Genomic DNA, 20,028 nt, shown 5'->3' with positions numbered 1-20,028 from the left:
CACTTCTTCCTGTGGCTGATGGGGGCTCCTTCACGTTTGCCCACGTATTCATTCTTTTTTTTTTTTTTAAGATTTTGTCTATTTGAGACAGAGATCACAAGTAGGCAGAGAGGCAGGCAGAGAGAGAGGGGGAAGCAGGCTCCCCGCCGAGCAGAGAGTCCGACACGGGGCTTGATCCCAGGACCCTGAGATCATGACCTGAGCCGAAGGCAGAGGCTTAACCCACTGAGCCACCCAGGCGCCCTTGTCCACGTATTCTTGACGCATGCCTCTGTTCTGTGGTTTGGGGCTTTTTTTTTTTTTTTTTGCAAGCACTTTTTTACCTCCTGGTCCTGTAAGGTGCTCCAGCCTCATCTTGAGTTGCCCAGTCCCAGCCCTGGAATTAGCCGTTTCTCTAAGGAGCCAGGTTCCTTTTACTGGAGAGAGTGTTAGAAACCACGGTCAGGTACAGATGCTCCTTGCTGCTGGGTGTTGGTGCTTCTAGCTCTCTCGGTGGCTGAGCCAGGAGGGAGGTGTATGCCTCCCTCCCTGCCCACACACGCATCTGGATTGATTTCTCTACGTGTGCGCTTTAAAACAGAATGTGAGTCCACGCTGACCTGTCCGGTCCCAGGCTAGTCCCCTTTCCTCATTGGTAACATCTTCCTCCTGTGGTGAGAAGCCTGTCCCTCACTCTTGGTGTGTTCATTCGTTTGGCCCTAGTGTGTGCACAGTGCCTTCGGGATTGTGCTGTCATGGGCAGTGAACTTACGGCTACAGCACAGTGTGTGTGTGTAGTGTTTCTGTCTTTGGTCTGTACTACCCCGTCGGGACAGGGTTTGCCAGGGTGACAAGTCGGCCTGTCAGCGGGATTCTGCACAGAATGCAGCTGGGCTTGTGGCTTCCAGGCTTCGGTCCCTCTCGGGGTTGCCCAGCCTCCTGGCTGAAATTCACTCTTCGTGGAGTGCGGTTCTGTGGGTTTTGACCCACACAGAGTCGTGTTTCCACTGTCACAGAGTAGCACAGAACAGTTCCCGAGAGCTACTCCTTTATCATCAGCCCCAGACTCTGGCCACCCAGTCTGTTCTCTGTGCAGTGATAATTCTGCCTTTTCCAGAATATTCTGTGAATGGAAACAAGCTGTATAAGCTTCTAGACTTAGCAGAATGCATTCTGGTTCATCCCTGTTTGATGGATGTCAGAACTTAACCTCTTTCTCTGGCTGAGCGGTGTCTGTTATACAGAAGAGCCCCTGTTTGCTGGTGTAGCCAGTCCTCAAAGGGCAGCTGTCATTTCCAGAATGGTGGGGAGTGAGGCAGCCCTCTCTTGCCCTCGTTTCGCAGGAAGGCTTCACCAACGACCAGTACCAGGAGCTGACCGAGCCGTCCTCCCTCAGCTATGTCACCCGCTCAGAGAACAGCATCTTTTTCGAGGTTGACGGACCCTACCTTGCCATGATCCTTCCAGCCTCCAAGGAAGAAGGCAAGAAACTGAAGAAGAGGTAGGAATCCTGTAGCCTTCGTGTTTGGGAAGAAAATGAACGGATGAGACTTAACCCGTCCAGGAAGTGGACCAGGAGGCCAGATGGGAATAGTAGTTTTTTGACCTTCTTGATTCAGTTTGGAAACATGATACTACCCCCTCTGCTCCCCACCTGTTAGATTCTGGTTCCATAGGCTGCAGGCCCTTTTGTTATTCTTCTGTCAGAAGCAGGAGCCTCGCGGTGGAGAATGTTTGCCGCCCGACGGAGGCCAGAGGGAAGGGTCGGCTGGAGGGCTGGTGGCACGCAGCCTCCTGGGCTCCCGTTCACTGCTGTGCTTGTCCGTGATTCCAGGTATGCGGTCTTCAATGAGGATGGCTCCCTGGCTGAGCTGAAGGGCTTCGAGATCAAACGCCGAGGGGAGCTGCAGCTGATTAAGATCTTCCAGTCCTCGGTGTTCGAGGCCTTCCTCAAGGGCAGCACACTAGAGGAAGTGTACAGCTCTGTCGCCAAGGTGGCCGATTACTGGCTGGACGTGCTGTACAGTAAGGTAAGGCCACCCTCCTCTTCTCTGGGCTGCAGGGGGCCCTTGTGTCCCTGGGCTTCTGGAGAGCAGGGTGGGTCCGGGCTGACTCTGACAAGACCCTGGGACTCCCCTGGCTCCAGTGCCTCCCGGAATCCCCATCAGTGGGAGCCCCCGTGTCCAGTGATAGAACGCTTTGAAGAAAACAAACAGCATAGTAAAAGCAGCTGTAGTACAGTGTACTAGTGGTCACATCAACTTTGCTTCTCGTTATCCTTATAGTCCCTGTAAGTGAGCATGTGGTTTCCGCGGTTTAAACAGCAGCGCCGGCTTCCCTCTAAAAATGCCTTCTCATGGACAGCGTCGTTCTCCGGCTGTTGCCCGTCTGTCTGTATCTCGTCGTGTTTGTGCTAATTAGCTCACACGACTGTCTGCTGCTGTCGGGTATCAGTTAGGTGTGTGGTTTCCGCAGCTGTAATGTCATCTCGAACACTTTTGTATGGGTGCTCTTCCCTCCTCTCTTATGGTATTTGCTAAGAGGAGGCTTTCTGAGTCTAAGGAATACTGGGATATTCTGGAACGTTATTCCACCTTCCTTGGCTCTGTGGGCTGCTGTAACTTGGCGTGTTGTCTTGTTCTGTAGTGTTGACCCACACATGAGAGTAAGCACCAAGAGAGAAAAACACACAAAACAGGAGCCAAGCAAATATTACAGGATGTCGGGGGCGCGAAGTCAGGGATGCACGTGCGTGGGAGCTCATGGGGCTGTTTGCTCCTGACTTCTCATTGCTGAGGAATGCCTCGCTCCGCACTCAGTCCATGGCTCTCCAGCTTGCATTGTCTCTCTCTTTCCTCACTCCTCCTTTCCCTGATTTTCTCTTCCTTTTAGGAGAAAAATGGCCAGTTCTGTCTTTTCCCTTTTTCTTCAGCTTTGGTACTAATAGCTCAGTAAAACATTTCTTTTTTTTTTTTTTTTTTTCAGTAAACCATTTCTTAACGTCCTCTACATAGTTTAATGACATGGCAGTTAGGGTTTTGCATTAGAATTTGTAAATGTTCCTGTTTGCTGGTGTGACGCAGCCTCATCACATGGCTGGAGAAAGTCAAGTGACCAGGGGGGATGTTGCTGGTGATCCTGGGGGAGCGCTGCTTGCCTTCTGTGCCACGTTGTGCCCATTGCCTCTCTTCAGGCAGCTAACATGCCCGACTCTGAGCTGTTCGAGCTGATCTCGGAGAACCGCTCCATGTCTCGGAAGCTGGAAGATTATGGGGAGCAGAAGTCCACATCCATCAGCACAGCCAAACGCCTGGCTGAGTTCCTGGGAGACCAGATGGTGAGGGATGCGGGCCTGAGCTGCCGCTACATCATCTCCCGGAAGCCCGAGGGCTCTCCTGTCACAGAGAGGTGAGGGTTCCTGAGCATAAGGCCTCAGATGCTCGGCTTGGAAGCTTGAGTCTGTTGTGGAATGTCTGTCCCTTCGTAGCAAGCTGAGCTTCCTTGGAAAGGGTAGGATGGGGCACTGGGGACTCAGTCAGTGAAGCGTCTGCCTTCGGCTCAGGTCATGATCCCAGGGTCCTAGGATCGAGCACCACATTGGGCTCCCTGGTCGGTGGGGAGTCTCCTTCTTCTGCCTCTGCTGTTCCGTCTGCTTGTGCTTTCTTTCTCTCTGTCAAATAAATAAGTGAAAAAATCTTAAAAAAAAAAAAAACAAATTACATGCAGAGTAAAGAATTCTTCTGTATCAATAAGAAAAAGACGACAGGAAAAGTAGGCAACAGGTAAGAACAGGCAGCTCACAAGTGAAGAACACGATGGTTAGTACATGGAAAGATGTTTAAATTTACCGTAACCAGGAAGTGTGGGTTTTAGAGGCATCTACTGGTTGAAAAGAAAGAGTGATGATAGCAGTTGTCACGCCTGTAGACAGGCATGTGGGTGACCGTCACTTCAGAGTAGGGCCAGCCATGCGTGGAGAGGCAGGCGGTGCTGATTCCCCTCACAGGGGAGCACGTTTGGGGATGTGCCCTGCCTCATTGCCCTGTGTTCACCTTGGGTTTAAGAGCAGATGTTGGGAATGCCATAGTGTCCTTCAGTCAGAAGACGGGCAGATGTGTTTTTATGCAGGGAAAGGCAGTGTAGGCATTAGCGTGATTGGATGGCAGCTGTGTGCTGTGCTGCAGGGTCCTGCTCCTGCACGGCGTGACACTCCCATCTGTACCACACTGACAAACACGGGTGCCGCTCTTCTTGTTCCGGATATGTACGGGCAGGAGTAGTAGAGAAGCCTGCGTGGGATCAGTAAACACCCAAATAGGGATCTGGTGCATCACTACATGAGGATGGTCGGGAGAGCTGCACGGGACTTCATCCTTCTAGTTTCTCTCACAGAAAATGGCAGGGCGCGAAGTTGGAGAGGACTAGGTGGTGTGTGCCCTGGTGTTGGTAGTGTTCTTTCTAAGTGTCTTCACGTTCATGATATTCATGTTAACAAATATTTCCTCCAGTGAAAGGATGTTGATGGTTGCCCTGATGCTTGGCTAGTGACGCGAAGCCGGCTTGTTCTTTCAGGAGAGCCGATGGAGTCTTCCTGTATCTTACTCAATGAGTGACATCTTCGAAATGTCTCAGTGCATGTACACATGTGAATATGTGATTTACGTAGCTCTGTAAACCACGGCCGAACAACACAGACCAAATGGCGCCTGGTGGGGGGAGCGTGCGTTTGCCCATGATATTTTAATACAGTGACACATCATGTAGCTAATAAATCTGATGAACATTACATATTAGCTGTACTTTATACGAAGGGATGTCCTGAAGTAAAAGCATGGTTACAGACGAGGTTCTAGACCCTTATTTCCATGTGGAATGCGTGTACATTGGCGAGCACTGTGACGGGAGTCCAGGAGATTCTTGTGTTGGTGACTTCCGTGCCTCTCTTCCCCTAGGGCCATCCCGCTTGCCATTTTCCAGGCAGAGCCCACGGTGAGGAAGCACTTCCTCCGGAAGTGGCTTAAGAGCTCTTCCCTCCAAGACTTCGACATTCGGACGGTGAGTACTAACTTTGTTCCTCTGAGATGTTTAGAAGGAAGCGTCGACAGCAGAGCATCCCTGACTCGGGTCAGCATTTTGTCTGCAGTCTTCGGTCTTGTCGTCCTCCCCTGATATGTAAGGGGCGAGGAGCTTGTTACAGTTTAGGAAAGCTCAGTGCCGGGGAGGGCCTGGACCCTGGTGCAGCATTCTTGGGCTGGCTCAGCCCTGCTAAGTCTGGGATCCTGGGAGTCATTTAAGTGCTCTGTGAGATGGGTTTCCCTCTCTGTGAAATGGGTACGTTTCGTCCCAGAATTTCGAGGCGGGTGAAGCAGACGCAGGAAGGATTCAGCGCGGTGCTTGGTGTAGAGTGAACACAGCACTACTGATGCTCTTCTCTCTCTCACACCCTGTTGCTGTCCCCTTCCTGCCGCCCAGATCCTGGACTGGGACTACTATATCGAGCGTCTGGGGAGCGCCATCCAGAAGATCATCACAATCCCTGCGGCTCTGCAGCAGGTGAGGTCTGCCGGCACAGACAGGGCCCCACGGGGCTCCATGGCCCCGGAACCCTGGGCCTGGCCTATGCTAACCAGTTGGACGGGTGATCCGTGCCCCTCTGTGTAGGTGAAGAACCCAGTACCACGCGTCAAGCACCCCGACTGGCTGCATAAGAAACTGCTGGAGAAGAACGATGTCTGCAAGCAGAAGAAGATCAGTGAGCTCTTTGTCCTCGAAGGCAGGAGACAGGTAATACGCCTGGGACGGTGGGGGCCCTGCTGCTGCCGTTCACGGGTCTCGGATGTTTCTTTTCTTTGTAAAAAGGTGCACCTGGCAGTCAACTCTATTTCCCGCTGGGGGTCTTCTGGGATCGGATGTACTGAGCCGTCCGTTAGGGAGACGGACTGTCTTCTATGTGACAGTGGTAATTGGACTCAGGGACTCTGTGAATCCCTGTGCCAGAGACTTTGTTTTTCTAAACCAGAAAATAAAAACCTGTAGAAACCATAGAAAATACTGAAGGGTGTAATGAAGGGCTTAGCTAAAATCAGAAGAGCCAAAAGAAAATTCTTCAGTGCTGAAAATATTTTTAAAGATTTTATCTATTGGGCGCCTGGGTGGCTCAGTGGGTTAAGCCGCTGCCTTCAGCTCAGGTCATGATCTCGGGGTCCTGGGATCGAGTCCCACATCGGGCTCTCTGCTCAGCAGAGAGCCTGCTTCCCTTCCTCTCTCTCTGCCTGCCTCTCTTGTGATTTCTCTCTGTCAAATAAATAAATCTTTAAAAAAAAAAAAAAAGATTTCATCTATTTATTTGGCAGAGATGTTGGGTCCGTTATGAAAGGAACAAGACTGAGACAAAGTGAAAGTTATGTAAATGGGGTGCCTGGGTGGCTCAGTGGGTTAAATCCTCTGCCTTTGGATCAGGTCATGATCCCAGGGTCCCGGGATCGAGCCCCACATCGGGCTCTCTGCTCAGTGGGGAGCCTGCTTCCTCCTCTCTCTCTGCCTGCCTCTCTGCCTACTTGAAATCTCTGTCTGTCAAAAAAATAAGTAAAATTAAAAAAAAAAAAAGTTAGGTAAAGCTTTATTCTATGCCAAGCATTAGAAGTCAGACTGACCAGCCAGGGCCGCCTCTGAAGAGAGCGACCAGCCCTTGGTCTTATAGGCTAGTTTTATAGGGCACAACCGCAGACTTCTACATATGTGGCTTTGGCTGATTGGATGCCTCCTACCTGTGTGTTTTAGTAACAGTTACCGGAACTGATACTCGTAACTGTTGAGGTGTTTATTAAACAACAAAATGGTCTTGTTTTAGGTATGTGTTTTAGCAATGGTTACCCAGAACCGGTATCAGTAACTGCTGAGGCATTTATTAAACAACAAAATGGCTACCTAGGCAACATGGAGTCACTATGGCTAAGTAGGCCCAGGCAGGCACTAGGGGTTTAACAGGTTTTAACGTGGAATCGGCCCCAACATTCCCACCTTTTCTTCAGAGATTAGTCAATTCTTTGACTCTTCCTGAACTGCAAGCAAACCAGGCTCCGGTGGGGGCCTTATGGAAGTTAGTGAAGACAGTAGGGACTATTATGGTCCATTGGGATGTTTTGGGCCGATGAGGTATTTCCTGACTGCTGCTGAGTAGGAACAGGGTTAAAAGTGACCAAGTTATGAAACCCTTTTGAGTCTTAGTTTTAGTCCATAGCTGGTGGGGTCCACCTCCCATTTCTGGGGGGTGTTTTTGCGTTCAGCTTGTTTGGTGTGACAAGTGTGAATCCAGGTCCTGATGTCTTTTACTTTTACTGCCGTGGGGGTGGTCAGGATGACAGTGAATGGTCCCTTTCAGCGAGGCTTCAAGTTTTTATTCAGTGGCAGTGTATCCAAACCAAGTTTCTGGGTTGGTAAGGATGTGGTTCCATCTCCATCTCTGTCTCGGTGTAGGCAGCTTGGATCCCTGCATGGGCTTTTTTTTAAGACAGACTGTAGGGTCTGCAGTGACTGGAGTACAGACTGATCAGTCATTTCCATTAGGGCAAATTCTTGTAGCCGTGGGCAGAGTGGAGGGGGTCTCCCGAACATTATTTTATTCTTTTTTTTTTTTAATATTTTATTTATTTGACAGAGAGAAATCCCAACTAGGCAGAGAGGCAGGCAGAGAGAGAGGAGGAAGCAGGCTCCCTGCAGAGCAGAGAGCCCGATGTAGGGCTTGATCCCAGGACCTTGGGATCATGACCCGAGCCAAAGGCAGAGGCTTTAACCCACTGAGCCACCCAGGCGCCCCCCGAACATTATTTTAAATGAGGTAACCTTGTTTAAGTAGGGTGTACATCATGCTCTAAGGAGGGCGAAGGGAAGGAGATCCACCCATCCACTGCCAGTTTTCAGAATTAACTTTGTCAAGATTTCTTTAAGAGTCTGGTTCATTCTCTCTACTTGCCCAGAACTCTGGGGCTGGTAGACACAGTGTAGTTTCCAATTAGTGCCCATGGCCTTGGCCAATGCCTGTGAGACTGAACTTAGAAATGCAGGACCGTTGTTTGACCTGATCGCAAGAGGCAACCCAAACCTAGGAATTGTTTTTTTTTCTAGTAGTTTTTAAAAAAATTTTTTGGCCACTATTCCTGCCATCTCATGTTTGGTGGAAAAAGTCTCTACCCAGTCTGAAAAGGTATCTATAAAAACTAACATATATTTGTGTCCAGTGGGTTCTGTTATTATCCCTACAGAATATTAGGTAAGATCGTCTAAGTGAGTTATTGTGTAACTTTTTTGAAGTTTACCTCAAGTTGTCTAGCTTAGGTAAACAAACATTTAAAGACAACAAAATCTAGAACTTAATATTCATAAAGGTGTGTTACTGAAACACAATTTTTCTTTCTAAAATAACCCTCATTTTCAGAAATAGCCAAATCAGGACTAATTTATTTGAAAAACAAGTCCAGTTTTAACAAACCTGGCCTAATTATTTACATAAGCTCAGCAAGAACAGTGAGTGATTATACAGATCTTTTAGAATCTGCTTTGCTGGAACCTTTTATAAGGAATCTCTAGGTTGAACTTGTAATAGCCTCTCCAGGCCAGAAGCCAAGCCAAGTACTTGCCATCAGACATGCCTGCAATACCAGTCAATTTAGGCAAATTCCTCTTCATGAGGTCCCCAATGTATCCTGAGGTTCCTGCACCTGCCAGGAAGTGAAATTCTTTACTCACCTGGCGAGGCTGCTGGGAACTCTGTAAGCAAGGCGTCAGGCCAGCAGTTTCAAGGGGCTTTATGGCTCTGGGTTTTATAAAGTCAACCTTAGTTCCTTTAAGCTGTCTGGTCATATCTGAGTCTTCCTCAAATATGATATTCCAGTCAAAGCCTTGGTAAAGTAACCAGTGTTTCCAATGGTGTCCTGTTACAAGGAGAACAGATTCTTATTGAACTTATGCAAATGACTGATTGCCATGGAAGAAAGATTACTTACTGAGACCTTTTGAGTTTTAGAGGGTTCAGATAGAGAGAAAAGTTAAATGCTTTGATTTGTTTACAAATGAATATTTTTACATCTCTGTGAGTTACAGGTAACTTAAGAAAAAGTTTCCCTAGTCTGGAAGAGCAAACATCAGTTCGTCTAGTCCCATGTTACTAATTCTGGTTTAGTCTGATGCAGCTTTTACTTAGTTCTGGAAATTCTTACCCATTTTAGTTCTAGGATTTTTAACATATCAAATACCTGCATTTGTCCTGAAAGTCCTTTATATGAATCTCTTTTAAGGTAAAACTTATTTTACAAGAGAATTAAAACAATTATAAGTGACAAAAACTCAGAATAGATATGGTTTTACACTTTAACTGGCCAGAATCAGGTTACTTCTGTGACACATACCATTTTAATAATTACAATATCAAGTGATGACCTTATCAAAAGGTTAAAACTTTAAGAAATGTATAGAATTTTTATAATAGTTATAGCATTTACCCAAATGTAACCCAAGGTTTGTCACTGGCTTAGCAGTACTTTCTGAGTAACTTAGCATACCAAGGAAAAGCCTTATGAGTCAAAGAGATCTCATTTACAATTTAAATCTTATTGACAATTGTTAAAATTTAAGTTTTAAAGCATGTGCTTAAATAGGATTACGGATGTTTAAGATCTGATAAAACAAAACATAGAAACTGGTTTCTCTGGGCAGGCAAAGAGAAAACCATTTATGTTCTCTTTTTAACAGCAGATCAATTAATCTAAGAAAACGTTGTCTTTTTGAACAGAGAGAAAGCAGATTTTTTTTTATACCAGTGTTTTTTAGTTTACATAATAGTCAACATTTTCTTGAGTGGATCACTAATTTGCCATGACACAGGGCTTTAGTCTTCCTTTCTTAAATACTATGCCTCATTTGAACAGAAACATTTTACAGGAAAAGATTTATTAGTTTTTTTTCCCTTCTTGTGAATACATCCATCAAAACTGATCTAACATGGTTAAATTTTTAATATATTTCATTGTTCTCTTTCAAACCTATAAACCAAGGCAAATAAATGTCACTTTCCCCAAGTCTTCTATGACTTACTGAATACCCTCAAGTTTAGTTTTTATTATTTCCTTTCATGTTCTGGAGTAACCAGACATTTTTATTTTAAGACAAAACTACTTACTTTCTTAAGCCCTCTTTTTTTGTGTGTGTGTACAGTTTTTCTAAACTTACTATCAGTTATCAGTCAACTGCCTTTCCTCTGGTTTTTTTAGACAACATTAAAACTTTTAATAAAAACCTTAATGGCGTTTTCTTTTGGTAGTGTAGAAAACATGGAGTCATTTCGTGTGTATTTATTATTCTGATGTTCTACATTTTAAAATCCATTTAAATCTTAGTCCGTCCTGACCATACCTAAAATTTCTTTTTTGAAGATTTCCCTTTACAAACCTTTTACAACTTTTTTGCATCTAGGTTTTGTCCCAAGCCATTTTTTTTTCAAACAATTATCTCATTTAGGACAAAATTACCTTTTATCTTAAACAAAATGTATTTCCATTCCTTATTATTATTATTATTTTTTATGTATCTCCTACTTTTTTACATATAGGGTTGTTTTCCTTACTTCCATCAGTCTTAGTTACAGTTAGCAGAATTTTTTTATTTTTAGGAACACTTTAGTCTCTAGTGATGGCTAGAACTGTTGTGAACAGTTACAACAGAATTCTATAGATGGCAAATTTATGAATCAGTTAAGCACAAAACATGTTTACCAACAGATTTAAATATTTTTGTGCAGTAAGAAGTCAAAAGCACAAACCTGGTTCCAGTAATTAATGCTTTAGTATTTTATCCTATTTGGACCTAGATGTCCAACAAATTTAATTCCATTTGTCATCCAAGCAAACCTTTAAAGTTTCAGGTTACCAAAGACTTTGAAAGCTACTTTAACAATTACCCATTAAAACTTTGAGACAGACAATTAATCATCAGTTCAGTTATTTCTTTGCTAACAGATTCTAACAAATAACATGAGCTTATTTGACCTTCAGTAAACTTTGAAGTTTCACATTTACTGCTGTAACTTTAAAGACATGTCTATCTTAATTAAACCAACAAACTTAATTTAGTTTAAATACTGATTTACGTTTCACCTGGACCCATTCCATTTTTAATGTTTACCTGAGACACGGGTGGGAAGATCTGGAGTGGGGGGGGTGTTAGGTCCAGGGGGTGCTCTTTTTGTTCCTTGACAGTGAAGAGGGAAGGAGCCATGGTGCAGGAAGCACCGAGGATGGTCTAGAGGACAGTTATGCAGGCCGCACCCAAGCTAGTGCAGAAACAGAAGGGGGAGACAGAAGAACAAAGTGCTGCCAGAAGGCAGAGAAAGGAGTCCAAGTTTTAGAGCTCATCAGCTCCAAGAGAGGAGCAGACACCATTCTTTCCCGCCAGCTAGGCAGTCCAGGTCAGGCCAGAGAAGGTAAGGAATTTCCCCGAAACAAAGAGAGTTTTGGCAGCTGCTTGGGAATATTCCTTAAAGTCTCTGTCTCGAGTTAGACTAACCACAGTTGGCTCCAGTTATAGCCATTAACACAAGAAATGAGCAAGGGAGAAGTCCCACATCTATTAGGAGAAATGGAGAGATGAAAGTCAGAGTCCCCTTACTCTCTGCTTGCCCCATTCCTCCAAACACAACAAACACCACAACAGACAACAAAAAGACAACTCAGACAAGCACAGACCCAGCGGCCCTTACCCAGAACCTGCCGCTGGTAGGGATTTTCTCGGTCCCCTACAAACATTCGCTGGTGGGGATTTTCTTGGTCCCCTACAAAGGAGCAACACAACAGACAACAAAAAGACAAGACAAAGACAACCACAGACCCAGGGGCTCTTACCCAGAACCTGCCACTGGTGGGGATTTTCTTGGTCCCTTGACTGCCTAGGGGGACTCGAACCCCTTGGCGATTTACCAGAAGAGGGATGGGGTGACCCCGCATCCACTCCAGCCCTGGAGAGCAATGCTGCATCCAGCTTCTCCCCAGTGGGCCATACCCTGGAGCTCTGCAACTAGACAGACAGACAGACTGGATCTCACAGAATAAAATCTGGAGATCTTACCTCCAGAGGCTTTTCCCAGAAATTCTGATGCTGGCTCAGTTCTCGTCGTTTGATCTCGGACAAGCCCCCAAATGTTGGGTCCATTATGAAAGGAACAAGACTGAGACAAAGTGAAAGTTAGGCAAAGCCTTATTTTATGCTAAGCATTAGAAGTTAGACTGACGAGCCAGGGGAATGAGGCTGAGACAAAGTGAAAGTTATGTAAAGCTTTGTTCTATGCTAAGCATTAGAAGTCAGACTGACAGGCCAGGGCGGCCTCCGAAGAGAGCGACCACCCCTTGGTCTTATAGGCTAGTTTTATAGGGCATAACCGCAGACTACTCCGTATGTGCCTTTGGCTGATTGGATGTCTCCTACCTGTGTGTTTTAGTAACAGTTACCCGGAACCGATACTAGTAACTGCTGAGGTGTTTATTAAACAACAAGATGGCCTTGTTTTAGGTATGTGCTTTAGTAACGGTTACCCAGAACCGGTATCAGTAACTGCTGAGGCATTTACAACAAATGCTGAGGCATTAAACAACAAAATGCCTACCTAGGCAACATGGAGTCACTATGGCTAAGTAGGCCCAGACAGGCCCTAGGGGTTTAACAAGCTTTAACGTTAAATTGGCCCTAACAGAGAGACCGTGAGAGAGGGAGCACAAGCAGGGGATGGTGGGAGCCCATTTCAGAACTCGATCCCAGGACCCTGAGATCATGACCCGAGCTGAAGGCAGATGCTTAAAGGCTGAGCCACCCAGGTGACCCGGGAATTAGAAATATTTAATGAGTACTGTGATCCTTGGGGTGCCTGGGTGGCTCAGTGGGTTAAAGCCTCTGCCTTTGGCTCAGGTCATGATCCCAGGGTCCTGGGATCGAGCCCCACATCAGGCTCTCTGCTCAAGCAGGGAGCCTGCTTCCCTTTCTCTCTCTCTGCCTGCCTCTGTTCCTACTTGTGATCTTTGTCTGTCAAATAAATAAATAAAATCTTAAAAAAAAAAAAAAAGAGAAGAAAGTACTGATCCTATCAAAATTTGTGGTATGCGTAAGAACACTTACATGCACGGTATCTGTTTGCAAAGATGTTAGCAAAGAAAAACAAGTAGGAGATCGAATAAGCTTTCAACTGAAGAGTTGTAGCAGCATACTGAGCTGCGGAGGGAGAAAGACAAGTTATGAAGGCAAGAGCAGGAATGAGGGAAATAAACAGTAAGTCCCAAACCTTAGTCTTTGAAAAGACTTGGGAAATAGACAAATCTTTGTCAATTTAGATGAATCTTCTAGCTTTATTTTTATTTACTTTATTTTTAAGATTTTAATGCGTGGGAAGAGCAGGTTGCCATGGGATGTGTGCCGTGGGACTCCAGCACCGCAGCTTACGGGAATGTGCACGTTTGAGGGCATGCAGCAGACGCACATAGTGTACAGGGAGTGACAGTCGCTGTGCTGGGAACTGGGGGCCGGAGGGAGACAGAAGGGACCTGTGCTTCGCAATATTTTATTTCTTACATAAAGGGGAGAGCCGTGGAGCAAATGTGGAAAGATGTAAGTGTTCGCTTCATAGTCATGCTTGAGTGATGTTTTGTTCTATCTTCACTCTTTGAAATTGAAAGTAGATTTTTCAGTGCACACTCTGGTGTACAAGTGTTTTATCCCGTTCAGTTGACATACGGTATAATTCTCAAGGTGGAATTATCTGAGAGATCGTGGCATTTTAAGTCTCCTTTGGGTCTTTGCAGGTGGGCACAGCACAGGCTCCAGAAGGCACGCAGAGCCTTGATGCTCCCGACATGGAGGATTTTGGTCTGGTGAAGCCACCACACTCGGCAGTTCCTGTTGCCACTAAGAGGAAGCGTGTCCTCTGGGAGAGCCAGGAGGAGTCACAGGACCTGGAGCTGACGGTGCCCTGGCAGGAAATCTTGGGGCAGCCCCCAGCCCTCGGAACCACCCAGGTAGGAAGCTTCGGAGCCCGGAGCGGCTGGGGGAGGAGCGGGCAAGGACAGCAGGTAGGCCTGCGCTGTGGCTCACTGTGTCCTGTGGAGTCTGCTAAGCAGCTTGGGGACCCCAGGATGGGTCTTGATCTCTGAGGGGGTCAGGAGGAGATGTCCAGTCCTTAGAAGAGATACCCAGGCTTGGAAGCCATGTGCCATAGTCGCCGAGGAGGACGTTTCTGTTTTACCGCATGCTCCCTGGTTGTGTTTCTTCTGTCCTCTTCCTGACCTGTCACACCGTCTGTCCTAGGAAGAGTGGCTGGTCTGGCTCCGCTTCCACAAGAAGAAGTGGCAGCTACAGGCCCGGCAGCGCCTGGCTCGCAAGAAGAGGCGGCGTCTGGAGGTGGCAGAGGGCGAACCTGTGCCCGGGGCCATCCGGGACAGGCCTGCCACTGGCTTGGGGAGCTTCTTGCGCAGGACTGCCCGCAGCATCTTGGACCTTCCATGGCAGATCGTGCAGGTGTGGACTACGATTGGTGGGAGTGAGATGCCTCCAAGGGCAGCAACGCAGCCAGTGGGAAGGTCCTGGGGACCCTCCGATGGTCTGGCATGGAGGGAAAGGATGGGCCTTTGCTGGCGAGCGCTTTCCATGACAAGGCAACACACGCTGCTCTACGCTTCCTGCCTTTCAGATCAGTGAAACCAGCCAGGCGGGCCTGTTCAGGCTGTGGGCGGTCATCGGCAGTGATTTGTACTGCATCAGGCTGAACATCCCCCGCGTGTTCTACGTCAACCAGCGGGTGGCTAAAGCCGAGGAGGGGCCTTCCTATCGCAAGGTACGGGGCTGCAGGTGTTGGTGGTCTGCTGCCCGCTCGACCTCTCACGTGGTCTCCACCCCGATGGAGGGGCCCCATAAAGAAGGGGCTCCCAGATATAAAGCCTAATGAGCCAGGTGACCTTCAGTGAGGTGTGCTGTCTCCCGAGAGCCCTCTTGGGGTGCTGTAAGAATCGGAATGGTGTCTGTGGACTGCTCCGTGAGCGGAGCTGCCGTGCTGTCCTGGGGCACCCTCCTCTTGTGTCTCACGTCCATGGTGCAGGGGAGGGACTAGGTGGACACCGGTCCAGGGCTCTTCTGATGGAAATAGCTTTGCTGGGATAAACTTCACGTGCCACATGATTCACTCATTTAAAATGTACATTTCAGTGGCTTTCGTGTGTATTGGTCACGCAGCCTCTGCTACAGTCTGCCTTAAACGTTTTTATAACCCTCAGAAGACACCCAGACCTGTAGCCGCATCCCCCCTCCCTCAGCCCTCGGTAACTGCTGGTGGCCGTTCTGCCCCTGAGCCAGCTGTTTCGGAAGATTCCTGTAAACGGCAGCCGCATGACTTCGTTCCACCCAGAGCTCCTTTACGGAGGCTGTCCGTGCTCATCTCTCGGTTGGGCGCCCACAAGCTGATGTATAGTTGAGGAGAAGAGATGTGTGTGTGTGTGACTGGGAACTAGATTGCAGAGGCTTCCTGGAGGAGGTGAGGCTCAGCTCTGATGAGAGGATTCAGCAGGGTGTGGACCCAGAGAGGGCAGCAGACAGCAGGTGATCCGGAATTCCTGTCACTTTCTTGGATGCAGTGGGCATGGTCGCCTCAAAGGAGAACATCTTCTGGGGATCATTTTCTGTTCGGTGCCGTCTCCTACTCCCCTCTGCAGGGTTCCCCCACACTCTGTGTCTCCCCCAGACCAGTGCTCTGACCAGGAGGAGGTTGTTCCTCTCAGGTTAAACCCAGAAGACAGCAGGACGGTAAACCAGGCACACCTGCCACTCTTGCCGTCGGAGAGCTCCTCTGCTGCTCAGGAGCCCCAGGCTGCTGCTCGAAGTCACAGCCGAGCTTTCAGTTTTCCTCACGAGGAGAGATGGGCTCTGGCGGGTTCACTCAGTGGCTGTGGGACTATTCCAGTGATGCGTGTTGTGTTGAATGGACATCACCACTTAGCTGCGTGATGAGCTCATCGCCCTGTTGTCACCAGGTCAGCCGTGCTCTCCCGCGCTCCAATGTGGTCTACAACCTCTATGAGTACTCGGTGCCTGAGGACATGTACCAGGAGCACATCAACGAGATCAACACCGAGCTGTCGGCCCCAGACATTGAGGGCGTGTATGAGACTCAGGTAACTATCCTCCCGGCTCAGCTGAGCAAGGATCCAGCTGGGTGGGGTGGAGGAGGGCAGACTCTGTGTGGGATGCACAGGCTAGCAAGCATAACCATGGGCTCCCCTCCGAGACCGTGAACTTCAGCAGCATGTCTGCTGAAGACACACGGTGGCCCTCATGCTGCCTGTCCCTACCCTGTCTAGGTCCCGTTACTGTTCCGCGCCCTGGTGCAGCTAGGCTGTGTGTGTGTGGTCAATAAACAGCTGGTGAGGCACCTGTCGGGCTGGGAGGCCGAAACCTTTGCTCTTGAGCACCTGGAGATGCGCTCTCTGGCCCAGTTCAGCTACCTGGAGCCAGGTATGACATGTGCCCGCTGCCCCGGCCTGGCCTGGCCTCCAGCACGCCTCGGGCTGACAGCCGTGTCCTCCCTACAGGCAGCATCCGCCACCTCTACCTGTACCACCACACACAGGGCCACAAAGCCCTCTTTGGCTTGTTCGTGCCCTCCCAGCGCAAAGCATCTGTGTTTGTGTTGGACACCGTAAGTTCCTGGCAAGGGGAGGTCAAGCCTTTGCCGCCCATGCCTGTGGCGGAGGGGGCCCTGCCACCCGTACCTGCAGAGAGGCATCACGTGGCCTCTGTCGGTCTAGGTGCGAAGCAACCAGATGCCCAGCCTCGGCGCTCTGTACTCAGCCGAGCACAGCCTCATGGTGGAGAAAGTGGGTCCCGAGCTCCTGCCTCCCCCCAAACACACTTTCGAAGTTCGGGCTGAAACCGACATGAAGACCATCTGCAGGGCCATCCAGCGCTTCCTGTTGGCCTACAAGGTGAGTGCGGTGGGGCCTGTGTGTGCGCGCCCCTCCCCCAGCCTGGGAACCCCCTAGCCGCTTTCTTCCCCAATGTCCAGGAGGAACGCCGTGGGCCCACACTCATCGCCGTTCAGTCCAACTGGGAGCTGAAGAGGCTGGCTGGCGAGATTCCCGTCCTAGAGGAGTTCCCGCTGGTGCCTGTCCACGTGGCCGATAGGATCAGCTATGGCGTCCTGGACTGGCAGCGCCTTGGGGCCCGGCGCATGATCCGCCACTACCTCAATCTGGACACCTGTCTGTCGCAGGCCTTCGAGATGAGCAGGTGAGCAGAGCACAGGCGCTTTCTCTGCTCCTGTGCTCTGGCCTCTTCCTCGTTTGCTTGTCCACTTCCTGGGGCTGACCCCATGCCCCTGTGCAGGTACTTCCACATCCCCATTGGTAATCTGCCCGAGGACATCTCCACCTTCGGCTCCGACCTCTTCTTTGCCCGCCACCTCCAGCGCCACAGCCACCTGCTCTGGCTGTCCCCTACGTCACGCCCTGACCTGGGCGGCAAGGAGGCCGATGACAATCGCCTCGTCATGGAGTTCGATGACCAGGCCAGTGTGGAGATCAACTGCCCAGGCTGCTACTCCACGGGTGGGTGCTGAGGCCCATGGGGTCCCCGCTTGCTGGTGCTTCTGCCATTTCTTGCCATTCCGTGGTGGCGGGAACGCCAAACGGTGGGTGCTTCACGCTTGGCTGTGCGGCGTGGGAATGGAGCCTGCGGGAGCCTCCGTGGCTGTGGGACGAGTGAGGGTGGGCTCCGCCGTCTGCTCGGTGGCCATCTTGCCGGCCGGCCCTGGCTGCTGCAGGGAGCAGTGTGTTGTCTGAGCCAGCGCTTGCTGCTGCCAGGCTGCAGACTCTAGAGTGAGGTTGCACAGGGGGCGATTTCTCTGCATGCAGTGTGCGTGGAGCTGGACCTGCAGAACCTGGCTGTCAACACCATCCTGCAGTCCCACCACATCAACGACATGGAAGGGGCCGACAGCGTGGGTATCAGCTTCGATGTGATGCAGCAGGCCTCGCTGGAGGACATGATCACTGGCAATCAGGCCGCCAGCACCCTGGCCAGCTACGACGAGACCGCACTCTGCTCCAGCACCTTCAGGTACCCGGGAGTCTGTGGCCCTGAGAGCCTTGCCTTGACCGGTTTTGTCCCGTCCTCTCCCTAGGCAGAAGAGCTGAGTCTGGAATCCAGAAGGAACATGAGAGGCTTTTGTATTTTATGCCCTTGTTTTGGAAACCTAAGAGCTAACACACTGTCACTGGGGCTTCTTTCCACCGTGGGAGGCAGAGCCAGAACCCCACATGGATCCCGGCTCTCTCCTCCATTTGCTGGGCTTTCTTGCCCTCGGGGCACTGTGCTCCGGCCTCCCTCCCATGCCCGGAGGCTTGCGGTAAATGCTGAGTGCAGAGGGAGGCCTGAGGGTGCAGAGGAGGGCCCGGCAGTGAGTTTGGACAGTGAGGAGGGAGGAGGCGAAGGGGACAGAATGGGGGAAGCTGGTGCTGGTGACCGTGGGGACATTTGCGCCTTCTTCCAGGATCCTGAAGAGCATGGTGGTGGGCTGGGTGAAGGAGATCACACAGTACCGCAACGTCTACGCTGACAACCAGGTGATGCACTTCTACCGCTGGCTGCGGGCGCCGTCCTCGCTGCTCCACGACCCGGCTCTGCACCGCACACTCCACAGCATGATGAAGAAGCTCTTTCTGCAGTGAGTGCTGCCGGGGCTGATAGGCCAGGGTGGTAAAGGTCCTGGGGAGCTTAGTGCTGTTGCCCTCTGTGAGGCGTCCTTCCAAGCTGTGCTGTGTGTCAGTCTGTCTCCTTCTGGCACAAGTCGTCATGCCTTGTGTGTGCTGTGCTGCACCTCTCGTTACCAGTGGACCTTGGGGACCCACGTGTGTGTGTGTCATCCTAGTGGGCACTCAGGCTCAGGCTGCTGAGATCACCAGGAAGAACGGCTTTGTACCCAAGGTCATGCGAATGTTATCTGCAGAATGACCTTCAGCAAGCAGAACTGATGCAAGGTTGATAGACAGTATAACTAGACAGGAAGCTGCTGATCTGATGGCTAGTGACAGTTGTACAGCTGACTGTACTCTGGCAGTGACAGGACGTGTGTCCCCAGCCCACTGACGCGGGAAAGTGCTATCTGGATTTACTCATCGCCTGCAATCCTCATCATAAATGATTCTGAACTTTCTTTTCTGGTCCTTTTCCCATTTCTCCATAGTTCTGTTGATTTTTTTCCTCACTGATTTCTAGGAGTTCTTTCTATATAAAAGTTAGCCATTTTTGTGTGATCTAATTTGTATGTTTTCTCCTGTCTTTGATTATCTGTGGTTTTGTTTGTGGTGGGTTTTGCCCTGCAGAAATCTTCATTCACTTTTGCTTCTGGATTTCAAGCGTATTTAGGATAGATTTTAGTTCAGGAATCAGCGTGTTGCTCATGATGACTTGCGGTTTCTCTGCGGCACTATGACCCGTGGTTCTAACCTTCGTCTGCAGGCTCATCGCTGAGTTCAAGCGCTTGGGGTCATCTGTCGTCTACGCCAACTTCAACCGCATCATCCTCTGCACGAAGAAGCGGCGGATTGAGGACGCCCTGGCCTACGTGGAGTACATCACCAACAGGTGTTCGCAGCACCAGAGTTCTGCTCCCCTCATGTTCTTCTCTGAGACCGTTTAACTTCTGCTGAGGGACGTTCCTGTCGGGGGCTCGTAGCACGGATCTGTTCGTAATGGATGCTTTCTACCGTTGCATAACCTCAAGAAGCCTTTAATTTACTTTCTTTTTTGAAAGATATTTGTGCTAGTGTAGAATAACAGGTGCATCTGTTTTGAAAGTTTTTAAAAATTTCTCTATTTCTTTTTGGGTAATTTCCTTTGTTGTGTCTTTAAACTCGCTCATCATCTCCCTCAGGGTTTGGCCTGCCGCTGGTCCCATCCTGCGGCCTTCTCGTAGCGAGAGGCCCGGTGGGGTCTTACACGTTCCTAGGGCCTGTGCAGCACATTCTGTGT

General features: G+C 49.5%; 1 protein-coding gene across 2 annotated transcripts in view; it reads left to right on the top strand.

Moving 5' to 3' along the window:
- Positions 1 to 20,028, top strand: part of POLE (DNA polymerase epsilon, catalytic subunit) — a 53,633-nt gene that overhangs the window by 21,993 nt on the left and 11,612 nt on the right. For both annotated transcript variants that reach the window (XM_046025674.1, XM_046025675.1), the window contains exons 24-41: positions 1,323 to 1,480; positions 1,814 to 2,009; positions 3,173 to 3,387; positions 4,932 to 5,034; positions 5,452 to 5,532; positions 5,641 to 5,763; positions 13,815 to 14,027; positions 14,317 to 14,526; positions 14,699 to 14,842; positions 16,032 to 16,172; positions 16,359 to 16,512; positions 16,590 to 16,696; positions 16,806 to 16,982; positions 17,063 to 17,286; positions 17,383 to 17,603; positions 17,910 to 18,114; positions 18,548 to 18,721; positions 19,516 to 19,641. In XM_046025674.1, the coding sequence (XP_045881630.1) occupies positions 1,323 to 1,480; positions 1,814 to 2,009; positions 3,173 to 3,387; positions 4,932 to 5,034; positions 5,452 to 5,532; positions 5,641 to 5,763; positions 13,815 to 14,027; positions 14,317 to 14,526; positions 14,699 to 14,842; positions 16,032 to 16,172; positions 16,359 to 16,512; positions 16,590 to 16,696; positions 16,806 to 16,982; positions 17,063 to 17,286; positions 17,383 to 17,603; positions 17,910 to 18,114; positions 18,548 to 18,721; positions 19,516 to 19,641 (2,972 nt within the window). The remainder of the gene's footprint in view (positions 1 to 1,322; positions 1,481 to 1,813; positions 2,010 to 3,172; positions 3,388 to 4,931; positions 5,035 to 5,451; positions 5,533 to 5,640; positions 5,764 to 13,814; positions 14,028 to 14,316; positions 14,527 to 14,698; positions 14,843 to 16,031; positions 16,173 to 16,358; positions 16,513 to 16,589; positions 16,697 to 16,805; positions 16,983 to 17,062; positions 17,287 to 17,382; positions 17,604 to 17,909; positions 18,115 to 18,547; positions 18,722 to 19,515; positions 19,642 to 20,028) is intronic.

The sequence above is a fragment of the Meles meles genome, chromosome 12, assembly GCF_922984935.1.
Source record: "Meles meles chromosome 12, mMelMel3.1 paternal haplotype, whole genome shotgun sequence".
Taxonomy (NCBI): domain Eukaryota; kingdom Metazoa; phylum Chordata; class Mammalia; order Carnivora; family Mustelidae; genus Meles; species Meles meles.
Note: the sequence above shows the minus strand (reverse complement) of the source record. Positions and strands in the feature narration are given on the sequence as shown.